The 12730-nt window shown below is 36.3% G+C and overlaps 1 protein-coding gene across 1 annotated transcript in view; it reads right to left on the reverse strand.

Moving 5' to 3' along the window:
- Window positions 1-1115: 1115 nt before the first annotated feature.
- LOC106393939 overlaps window positions 1116-12730 on the reverse strand; it is a 29365-nt gene continuing 17750 nt past the window's right edge. The window contains exons 2-7 of the mRNA XM_048767686.1: window positions 2844-3691; window positions 2264-2779; window positions 2057-2190; window positions 1893-1974; window positions 1652-1811; window positions 1116-1516 (exon numbers count right to left, since the gene is read on the reverse strand). Of these exons, the coding sequence (XP_048623643.1) occupies window positions 1116-1516; window positions 1652-1811; window positions 1893-1974; window positions 2057-2190; window positions 2264-2779; window positions 2844-3691 (2141 nt within the window). The remainder of the gene's footprint in view (window positions 1517-1651; window positions 1812-1892; window positions 1975-2056; window positions 2191-2263; window positions 2780-2843; window positions 3692-12730) is intronic.

The following is a 12730-nucleotide window of genomic DNA, read 5'->3' on the forward strand; positions in this document are numbered from 1 at the left end:
TTGGAACTTCGGAGGTGTCAATGTGGTGTGTTTGATATTGAGAAGATACCTTGTTCACATGCCATTGCAGCTGCAAAGGATGCAAATATTCATGTCACTACACTTGTATGCCCATCCTATTCAAAGAATTATCTTTATGCAGCATACGCGGCAAATATATATCCCAAAAGTGACGTTTTGGAAGCTCCCAACACTGATGACACATCACCTGCCAATGAAGAAGAAGCTCCCAACACTGATGACATAACACCTGCTAATGAAGAAGGAGCTGATAAGGCACGCAAATGTCTTCCTCCAGAGGTCAAGCGTGGAAGGGGTAGGCAAAAGAAGTCGAGGTGGCAGTCTTGGCTAGAAATTTCCAGGATGAGGGGAAACCAACCGCGAAAACTGCACAAGGATTATAGTTGCTCCTAGTGCAAACTACCGGGCCACACTCGTCCTAACTGTCCAGGTTAAACCGGTGTTGTCTGTCTTATTGCTTTAGATGTTGTCTTATGTATTGTGTGGAACTTACTAGTTGTATTGTTGCTTTGGATGTTGTCTTATTGCTTTGGATGTTGTCTTATTGCTTTGGATGTTGTCTTATGTCTTATGTGTGGAACTTATCAGTTGTCTTATTGCTTTGGATGTTGTCTTATGTCTTATGTCTTAATGTGTTAGTCTTCTGTTACAGAACGCAGACTTCTTTTGTAGTCTTCTTTTCCAGAACGCAGACTTCTTTTATAGTCTTCTTTTACTTACCGCAGACTTCTTTTGTAGTCTTTTTAAAAAGAAGACTAATACGTAAGTCTCTGAGTTGTCTCGAAGTTGTATTTTTGGTCGAATATGAGCTAAAAAGGACTAATATACTGATAAAAAGATGATGCCTAGATAGTAGTCGAGTAGCAGACTTCTGTAAAAGTCTTCTGTAAAAGAAGACTAATACTTAAGTCTGCTGCAAGCAAATTACATAAGTTTGTTACAACCAAAAGTGTGCTACATCAGCCTGTTACTCACAGCACAATACAATAGTCTGGTACAAAAGCCTACTACATCAACCTACATATATCCGATGAGGAAAGTCACCAAAAAACTTCATACTTTCCCTCAATTCTACCCAAAGAAGTGGATTAACCTTAGTCATAGAGACCGAGATGCTTGTAATCACGTTTCTCTGTGCCGTTTATCCTGGTCTCATCAAATATCTCACTCGCCATCTGAGACCTGATTGTCTTGATCTTCTTATCACACAGCTCATGAGGTGGGAATGGCATGCCAAGTGCATGACATTCTATATACTTCAAGCAATACACTCCACAGTCACCACTTTGTTTGTTTTGTGGCACCCCAGATTCACGCTCATGTGTGAAATCAACTGTGTACAACTCCCTCTCCGCACCGGTAGATAACATACGCAGCATATACGGCAGCATGTGTGCAATAGGATTCACGGCCTTAGCAATTTCTGCATCCGTAGCGTAAGCAAGATCACTATCCCAAATCACTATGCGTCTCCTCGGGATTGATATCCAGAAAGCTACCCAATGTTCGTTCTTAACCAATAATGGCACATATATATCATCAATCTCTAGTGCCTATGTCTTATTTGATCTGTTATACGCTGGTTCCTCGCCTGTGTAGTAGTCTAAGGCGCCAGGAGGGAGTAGTTTACCTGAGCCGTCAGGATTGGCAGGAGAGGCCAGAAACTCTGAGTATTTTGCTGTCCACATTTGAGTAAATACAGCATCCAAAATGCAAAATCTGTCGGACCTAAACCATTCAGGGTGCTTTGTGTATCGGAGCCTTAAGAGATTAATGCCAGCATCCATGTGCTGCATTTACAACATTAGAGACTTCTACATCAGAGACATCTACATGCGAGAGAAGTCTACATGAGAGAGAAGTCTACATACCGTGTCAATCAACCATTTTGTAGGAGTTAGTAGTATGTAGAACCAATGACTTGAAGAACCTTTGACCTTCTGTCGCCATTTGCTGTCAATAATCAAATTAAATAAATAAAACACTACAAAGTCTTTATATAAAGAGCAATTTATTTAGGAAATAGATGACTTACGGGTCAAGTTTCACCCAATCAAGAAGAGCAGAGAGCTTTTGGCGATCAGAATTAGCAAATGGGTTATATCCCTGGCCTTGCTTCGGCTGGTTAGGTATAATAACCTTTGCCGTGCTGTTTCCATCAAAAGGAGACTGCTGAGTTGCAGCAAGCCTACGTTGCCGCTCACTTTTAGCACGGGCCACAATGCGAGCAGCTCTCAGGTACATCAGTAGATGAATCAGCTTTGGTGTGGTCTTCCTTCCAACCTTCACGCACCATCTTCTCAACAGCTCCCACCTGAGTTGTAAGGCCCTCAATCATGCGGGATTGTGTTTTCAGAGTGTTCTCGCATCTGCTCAGCCCCTCAACCATATTAGAAGTCAGGCCAGTTAGCCAACGAACTATTTCTCCTTTCATGGTCTCCACATCCAGGCCAGGGGACTCACGAGCCTTCTTGCGTGATTCTGCATCAGACTGTGTGCGAGAAGGGGACACTGTCTTCAAGCTTCGCACCATCTGACCAGCTTCTGTCTTCATCGGAAGGATCTCCACCTTCACATTTGTCCACAGTTTTGTTCCAACAAGAGGCCAGTGACTTTGTTCCCATCCCCAGCCTGAAGAAAACACTGCCTTCACTATGTTATCAGCCTTCTCATCTTCCAGCTCACCATCCCAGCGAGAGAACATTTCAGAGTAATCCTTCATAGTAAAGCTCTTAGTCTTAGTCTCCAGAAGATAAAACTATTAAGTTAGTATAAAACCACTTTATATCAAATTAATGCATATATAAACATAAGAAGCATACCTGTTTCAGCATATTCTCCTGGAGCCTTCTCTTGCCTTTGCCACCTAAGAAGGCAAGTAGAGGTGGGGTCGGAGAACCTTCTATAGGGTGACCAAACCCAGCTCCGAATTCAGGGAGACAACAGTAGACCCAGACTTGAAGAACCTGAACAAAGCCTTCAATAGCATACGTCTTTGTCAAGTCTACACCCTTCACCGACTCCATCAAGAATTTAAAGGCTACTCTTCCCCACGGATAATCTTCAAAAGCATCTAGATCCATCACTAACCTAGTCAGGCTAGCCCGTGTGGGTGACGAGGTTCTTGCTGCTTCGATGAAGCCAGCGTAGATGGCTAGATACCCTAAACGCAGCCGATCATCTCGAGACCATGTTCTGCACATCTGACACGCTGTAGTTAATTCATCAATACTTGGCCCCCGGTCGAAATTCACTCCCATCTGCGCCCAAAATGCTTTCATGTCAGTCGTTACCTCAACCAACGGATTCTCGAGATTCTTCACATACTCGCAGTTCAGGCCAGTTATCTCTTCAAATTCATGCAGAGAAAACCTCAATGGTTCAACACCTACGAGACTCCACAACTCAAACTTCTTCTTGCAGTCAAGCTGAAAACACAGTATATAGTGCACCAGCCTTGAAGCCCATCCAAACTTCATTTCGTGGAACTTTAAGAACACTCCTACTCTCGAGTTCTTGAGCTCCTCCCATTCATCTGCCTCGAGTGCTTCTTTAAGAGCAGGGAAGAGCTTGCTGTCATCGCTGTAGTAGGCAATGCTTTTATTCGGAAAAGGTTCCTGGCCTACACTATACAGCCTCTGTGGGAAATCAAGTTTATCCATTTTGAAACCTGCAACAAAAAAGCACAAACAAAAAAAATTACACAAGAGAAGTCTACAAACGAATAAAAGAAGTCTACACGAGAAGTCTACAATTCAAAATGAATTCTATACGAGAAGTCTACAATTCAAAATGAAGTCTACACGAGAAGTCTACAATGCAAAATGAAGTCTACCCGAGAAGTCTATAAATCAAAATGAAGTCTACACGAGAATTCTACCATTCAAACTAAATTAATAACCCAAACTCTATCATAAATCGAGAATACGAAACCATCTAACCAAACTAAATTTGTCATCCTTCAACGGAAGCCAAAAACAGTATACAACAATTCAAAAAGATGTCTACATATCAACAATGATGTCTACCTTAAAGTAGACTGACTGGAAGCAGAAAATGGATTAGAGAAGAAACTAATAGGTTAGTTAACAAACTAAGAGAGAGGTTACAGGAATATAAGTCAACTAGTTAGGTTATTAGTTAAACGAGAGAAGACATAGAGAGATGAAGTACCGTTCGTTCCCTGGAAAGATGAAACACAGTTTGTTCGCTCGCTAGAGTAGAAGCCGTGAGACTGATAGGAAGCAGAGATTTGGACGATAAGCACCGTTCGCTAGAAGTCGCCGGCTCAGATCTGAAAAAGAAAAAGGTAAAGGTGGTTACTTTTAGCAACGGAGCGGACGAAGCCGAAGACAAGCCGGAGACATTTAACTTACCAGAGCGACGGAGTGGACAACGACTAGTTTAAGCGGCGGAAACGGTGTGGCTAGAGTTCGCCGGAAATCTCCCCGAAAATCGCATGAGAGAGAGAACGGCGGGGATTAGGGTTTTTTTACCCCAAAAAGCTTAACAAATCGTATTTATATTCTCGGTAACTTTTCTGGTTAGGTTAAAAGAGGTTTGGTTTAAATTCGATTTGGTTAATATTATATTGGTTAAATCCGGTTAGGTTAAATTTGATGTGTGGACTTCTTTGTAAGTCTACAACGATTTTTTTCTTTCCCTTTATTATTTGCGAAAAAAAAAAATAACTTACTAAATTTGTTTATTTATTTTTAATATTTATAATATATGATTTAACATTCTTATTCATAAATATGTAAATTTAATTTAAAATAAATTTTATGTAAACACCAATAAAATAGACTGAAAAGGACGTCTCCAGCTAATTAGACTTTTTTGTAGGTCTACGAAACCCTAAACCACAAATCTCAAACCCTAAATGTTTTGTTTGATAATCAAAAAGTCTCAATTATACAAAATATAAACTACTAAACATTAATATGCAGATTTAAGTTAATAAAACAAAAAAAAAACAAAATCTAAAATCTAACCCTATGAAATCAACCACTAAAAGACATAACATGTTAGAACCTTTTGTTTCTAAACTATGAACATTGTCTACCACATGATAACCAAATTAGTATATATTCTTGAAAATTGTTTAATTATATGAAATTTTAATCTATTTAGTTCATATTATCCATTATATTGATGATTAGCTAAAAATATCACTATAATTATTTTTATACATTTTCAAAATTAAATTTTTTTGATCAAATTAGAGTGTAGACTACAAACTAAGTCTGTAAGGTAGACTTTTTAGAAAGTCTAAACATTTGTAGACTTCGTTTTTTACATGTAGACTTCCAAAGGATGAAAACGTAAAATACATTTCTGTTTTTTTGTTTGGTCATAAGGGTTAAATAGTACTTTCACTACCCTTTAGGTTGGTTTTGCATTTGACTGAAAGTGGGGTACACTTTTAGGTTTGACTTTAATATTTGGGTTGATTTTAGTAAATGTCCCTGTTTTCAAACAGTACCAAAAGATACTTCAGTTTTAATAATATAGATATTCATGTTTCCAAACAGTATAAAAAAGTACTTCCGTTTTAATAATATAGAAATATACAAGATATAGTTGCACAAAAAAAAAGATATATACTAGATATTAGGTGTTTTCGTGCACTATGTGCATAAATATTTTTTAAAAAAATTTAAACTATATTTAAAAATAAATTTTTGTTAATTTGTAAATTTTATTATTTGCTTACACTATTTAATTTTAAATTTGAATCAAATTATATGTAAAATTTAAGAGAAAATAATATTTTATTTAGATTTATATTTATATTTCATAATATATTTGTATATATTTAAAAATTATAATATTGGAAAGATTTTTAATCTATTTCTTTTGATTAAAATATATTAAGTAAAATTCTATGAAATTAAGAGAAATTTTTTTCAGGTATATAACTATCAAAATGTAAAACGAATAATATTTTTAAAATTTGTAAATATTAAAAAGAAACAAATGGTATTGGGATTATAAATTATATATATTTTTTTAAAACTGCATATAATTTGGAAGAATTGTTTTAGGTGTAAAAATGAGATAATTATAAATAATACGATTAAATAATATTTAATTTTTAAAATATTATTATATATCTGTTTCTAGTATTATATTATTTATTGGTATATTAATGATTACCATATTTTAAAAGACTAACCAAAAATATAAATCAACATTAAATATAAATATCTATATTACAATTAAATGTAAATATCTAATATTATACTATTTATTGTTATATTAATGATTACCATAATTTTCAAAATCATTGTGGTAAAGACACATGTAAAATTAGTTCTCAAATAATATGTAGGAGATATTTAAGCTAAAAACTGATAGAGAATATCTTCTCTGAGATATGCGTATACGTTCAAACACGAGAACATTCCTTGCTTTCCAAACTTCATTGGAATGTTGGACTTGTTACTACAGTCTACAGTCTACAGTCATACAGGTAATGGAGTTACAAGATGGTACTGTTAGGAGAAAAGCCTGAAGGAGGCAAAGGGATCCGATACCTCTATGCTTTTGCAGCTCTCGTACAAGAGAAGAGTACATGGCATATCGTCCCCACGGAAACACAAGCATAGTTAACGTTCAGACCTCTTAATATCAGACGTTCTTTGACAGCCAAGGCACCAAAAATTGTTTCCATATACAGTGTTTCAGATTCGAATAAGTTTTTGATTTTCAATAGATTCCAATGCTTGTTTAGAATCTTATGTTCACCTGAAATGAGTACAAAGGATTCTATAACATAGAAAGTTACCACTATGGAACTAGGTTAATTTTATTATCGTGTTTAGAGTTTAAGACGTTGCTTGATTAGAATACCTTATCTGTTTATCTGCTTGTCAGAAATGAAATGATTTTCCTGAGAATACCATTCCTTAGCGCCTTCTCTATTGGTTTACAACCTCGTGTTCACTGCTATCTTTCTTATTTACTTTTATTTGATGTCCTTAGTCAAAGAAAACCAAACGAAACCTCTTTTATAGCTTTATCTAGTAGCTTGTCTATTTCTCTACTTGTAAACATTGGTCATTGTTGATTTGATTACATAACAATATTGCTTACTTTATTTTGCAACTGCAGTTAGTTTATCGAATTAAAACCTGAGTGATCAATTTCTCACGTCTGTAGAATTGAACTCCTTTCCAGAATGCACTCTTCTTTCTCACCATCGCAACCGCTGACATGGGTATTCTCCAAGAACTCGAGACATTTTCCTGTGCATCATGAATAGCTACGGTTCCTCCTCGTTTGGCAAAAAGGAGTTTGTAGAGTTGGATGTGTGATCAGTGAACAAGGCACTAATATTGCCGGGGTTACCTTGTTTAACAAATAGTGAAAAGGGAGAAAACGGTTTGAGTGTTGTACATAGAGACACCATAATTCTCGAGTACAGATTTTACCAAGTTGCGCCTTTATAAAGTTATGGGTGACTTATTTACCATTAAAAGATATTTAATTAGTTTATTTCTGATACAAATGATGACATATTTGCTTTAATGTTGCTGGGGATCACACCATGGTAACAAAGTTTGAGAGAATTATTAAAAGTTTATATGCTAATTTATGTAAGGACTTAAGGATCAGACCAAAGCTATTTTCTTCTTCTGAGCGTCACTAGGTAGCTTTACGTTAGTGGCCAAACCAATAGCCTTGAGAAAACTAATGATATACCACTACAAGAAAACAGCGGTATTCTGACGGACATTCCGACGGAAAATGAAATCCTCGGAATATCCCGAAGAATTTCCGAGGATATTCCGAGGAAACAAAAAATTTGGTTTCCTCGGAATTTCCTCGGAATATACCGACGGAATTCCGAGGAAATATCAATCCGTCGGAATATTCTTATGGAATACCGAGGAAAAACGTATTCCTCGGAAAAAACCGATGAATTCCGAGGATATATTATAGCCGTTAGACCGTTGGGGGATTTTAAAAATTCAGAGGAAATTCCGAGGAAAGAGCCGTTGCCGTCGGTATTCCGTCGGAATTTCCTCGGTCCGTCGGCATGATTTCAACTATAAATACAAGCACCCCTCTTCCTCTTCATTCACTCCATTTCTTCATCCTCCCTCTTACTCTCTTTACACACGAATTTGATTCATAAAAAATATGTCTTCTTCAAATTATTTTCGTTCTTGGATCGATCGACCTCATTTGGATCCGAACACGAGATTGCTTACGGAAGAATACTAACGAGGTATAACCGAATTCATGGGGTTAGTTCACCGACAACCGGAAGCAAAAACAGGTATGTTAAGATGTTCTTGCTCTAATTATAAAAATAGAAAGGTTATTAAAGAGTGGGATGTTTGGACTCATCTATATTTGAGTGGATTTACACGAAGTTACAAAATTTGGTATCATCATGGGGAAACTGATTATGAACATTGTAGTACTAGCGAACCTCAGCCAGCGGTTAGATTAGAAGAACCAATTAGAACGGATGTAGATTATGGTGTAGGTACTGAGCAGATGGTAAATGATCATTTTAGAGGGGAAGATTTACCCAATGCACAAGCTAAGAGATTTTATGATATGTTGGATGCTGGAAAGCAACCATTGTACGAAGGTTGCAGAGATGGTCATTCAGCTTTATCATCTGCTACAAGATTGATGGACATTAAAACAGATTATAATTTGGCTGAAGACTGTGTGGATGCGATTGCTGATTTTGTAAAAGGTATTCTACCCGAGGATAATGTAGCTTCTGGTTCATACTACGAGGTTCAGAAACTCGTAGCTGGTCTTGGTTTATCGTATCAGGTAATAGATGTATGCAGCGACAACTGCATGATTTATTGGAGGGCGGATGAACAGCGGGTTACATGCAAATTTTGTGGAAAGCCTCGTTATAAAGATACGAGTGGAAGAGTTCCAGTGCCATATAAAAGGATGTGGTATTTGCCTTTGACGGAAAGGTTGCAGAGGTGGTATCTGTCTGAACGCACAGCGCAACCAATGAGATGGCATGCGGAGCACTCAACAGATGGTGAGATCAGACATCCTTAAGATGCAAAAGCGTGGAAGCATTTCCAATCAAAGTATCCCGACTTTGCGTATGAGAGAAGAAATGTCTACCTTGGTGCATGTACTGATGGTTTCAGCCCGTTTGGCAAGAGTGGAAGACAGTATTCTCTATGGCCAGTCATTCTTACACCATACAACCTACCCCCAAACTTGTGCTTGCGACGAGAGTTTTCTCTCGATTCTCGTTCCCGGACCAGAGCATCCTAAGAGATCACTTGATGTGTTTCTTCAGATACTAATATATGAGTTGCTACAACTATGGGCTCAAGGTGCTGAAACATACGATGTTTCGTGTAAAGAAAACTTTCAAATGCGGGCAATACTAATGTGGACAATGAGTGATTTTCCAGCATATGGTATCTTATCTGGATGGACAACGCATGGAAGGCTATCATTTCCATATTGTCAAGATAACACTGATGCTTTCCAACTAAAACACGGAAGGAAAACGTGTTGGTTTGACTGTCACAGGAGATTCCTACCACCTGATCATCCATATCGTAGGAATAGGAATTTATTTACGAAGAACAAGAGGGTATTTGACAGTCCACATTCGGAAATTTGTGGGAAAGATTTGAAGACACAGCTAAGAGATTTTGGTGAAGAAAGGACGTCAGACGTCGGTGGACATGAGCGTTTTCCGGTAGATGCTGTTGGAGACCTACATAACTGGCACAAAAAAAATATTTTCTGAGATCTGCCATACTGTGAAGATCATCTGCTAAGGCATAATTTAGATGTCATGCATATTGAGAGGAACTTTTTTGACAATCTCATGAACACGATCCTTAATGTTGAAGGTAAAACAAAGGATAATTTGAAGTCAAGACTGGATTTAGTCGATATATGTGCTCGTTCAGAACTTCATGTTGATGAGAATGGTAGAACTCCTTTTCCCATATACCGACTTGATGCAGAGGGAAAAGATGCGTTCTTTGATTAGATTTCAAACGATGTGGAATTTCCAGACGGTTACGCATCTAATTTGCGTAACTGTATCGACATAAAGGAATGAAAGTTTACTGGCTTGAAAAGCCATGATTGCCATGTAATGATGCAGCGCCTCCTTCCGTTTGCCTTCAAGGAACTATTACCACGAAATGTTCATGAAGCAATTGCAGGGATAAGTGGTTTCTTCCGCGATTTATGCACGAGATCAATGACTCTTGAAGGTATTGAAAATTTGAAGACTAACATAGCCGTGATTCAGTGCAACCTTGAGAAGATATTTCCTCCCTCATTTTTTTGATGTTATGGAGCATCTTGTTATTCACCTGGCAAGAGAATTAGAACTTGGTGGTCCTGTGCAGTATAGATGGATGTATCTGTATGAGCGGTATATGTTCCATTTGAAGAAGATGGTGAAAAATTTAAGTAGGGTGGAAGGTTCTATAGTCGCACAGATGATCAATGAAGAAACTTCAAACTTTGTCGAGTACTACTTTCCAGCAGAAGTTCAGACCAAAAACAGAAGACCTGCTCGGCATGATGATAGAGGCGAACAGGCAACATATCATGTTACGGTTCCAGACATTTTCACAGACGTTAGACGACTTAGCGGAAAAGCAAAGGACCGTCGACTTACTGAGCAGGAGCGCAGTAATTTGCAAACATATTTGCTCACCAACTGCGAAGATGTTCTTCAATATGAGAGGTAAATAAATTAGCTTACAAATTTTTATTTTAACAAGTTGAAATTTAAATTTAAATTAATTATATTATTGTCATCATATGTACAGGATTTTCATGGAAGAAAAACGGTTTGAATATAGATACGCCACAGAGGACGAACTAGAAGAAATGAAGCAGAGAAAATTTTCTGGATGGATGTTTACTTATGTGAGTGCTTTAAACAAATTAAAATATCATTTATCACATATTTATACTAATTCACATTTATTGATATAACATATATATGTGCTATTAATAGGTGTCTGCTGGTTTGGCCAGAGGTGAAACATTTGACGATTGGATACACGAGATGGTCGTTGGACCAAACTTTGTTGTGAAGTCATATCCGAGATTTTGTACTCGAGGATATGCATTCACAACTCAGAAGAGGAGACGTTCGAGTACGACTTATGATGCTGGCGTTTGTTCTGCATCAGGAGATGATGTATAATACAGACACATACATGAGATTTTGGAAATCAAGTATTTGGGCATGGTTGGATTGCGCTGTACTGTTTTCTATTGTGATTGGCACGACAACACTCTGGATCGAGGTGTGAGAACAGATGCATTTGGTGTTACATCAGTAAATTCGAGGCAAAAGCCGCAATATTATGATCCTTTCATTCTTGCTTCTCAGGCCGATCAGGTAATTAAATGTTAATTATTCAGAATGATTCATCATCATGTGTATTAATTTATAATTTTACTAATAATCCCCTAGACTATATTTGCGAAGTGATTTTGCCACATGTCCTTTCTACAATCAATTTCACAAAATAAATATGACATGGCTACTGAAATTGATGACATGTCATATAGCTTAATATGACATGGACAATTGCATTTAATGTTAATTTATTTTTTTGGTAAACTTTTTAAAATATGGTAATAACTCATATATTACATTTAATGTAAATTTATATTTTTGGAAATTTTTTTAGAATATTGGAATAACTCATAAATCATCATTAAAATAAATATATTCAAATATGGCATTATAAATTTCGAAATATAATTTAATTATATATTTTCAAATTATACAATTTTATTACTAAAATTTTCAAAAATGTATACAATTTTTTTAGAAAATTATAAAAATTTAATCGTAAAATCATTATTTTCCTATATATCTACAAATTTTATAAATATTGTTTAATTTTAATTTTTGGTAATTATGCAACTTTTACAAATTTATTTAGTATATTTAATTAAAATAAATAGATAGAAAAATCTATCTAAGATTATAATTTCAAATATATACATGCATATTCTTAAATATAATTTTTATGTTTAATTAAATCAAATTTATATTAAAATATTGATACGAAAATTTTTTTTACAATATTAATGAAATTTTATTTTAAAATATAATTTATATTTATCTGTTAAAAAATATTTTAAATTTTTTTATTGCACATGGTGCAGGAAGACACCTAGTTTTTTTAATGTTACAGGTTTGTTATATCAAGTACCCCCGGGTAAGGAACAAAGATGATCCATGGGTTACTGTTACAAGACTCAACCCGAGAGGCCGAGTTCAGGGAAGTTCTGAGCTGGAAGACCCACTACAACCAAGCAAATCTGGCAACTTAATTAAGTGCAGCAGAAGATTTAGCTGAAGTTGGCCTTGTAGTCGATTTAACCGACTTCGGAGAGGAAGCCGTCGTTCATGTAGAGGATGAACCAGTGATTGGAGAGTTTCACCAAGATCCAGATTCAGATTCATCTGGTGATGATGACTCGGAAACAGACTAGCATCGATTTTTTTTTTCTTTTTTTAATAGAAATACCGAGGAAATTTTGAGGGAAGATAGGTTTTCCTCGGAATATTCCGACGGAATTCCAAAGAAGATAAGGGTTTCCTCGGAATTCCCTCGGAATATTCCGAGGAAATTCCGAGGAACTAGGGGTTTTTAACCGAAAACAACGTTTTGCGGATTGAATAACACGTATATAACCTTCATTACGT

This window comes from Brassica napus, chromosome C9 (genome assembly GCF_020379485.1).
Source record: "Brassica napus cultivar Da-Ae chromosome C9, Da-Ae, whole genome shotgun sequence".
Taxonomy (NCBI): domain Eukaryota; kingdom Viridiplantae; phylum Streptophyta; class Magnoliopsida; order Brassicales; family Brassicaceae; genus Brassica; species Brassica napus.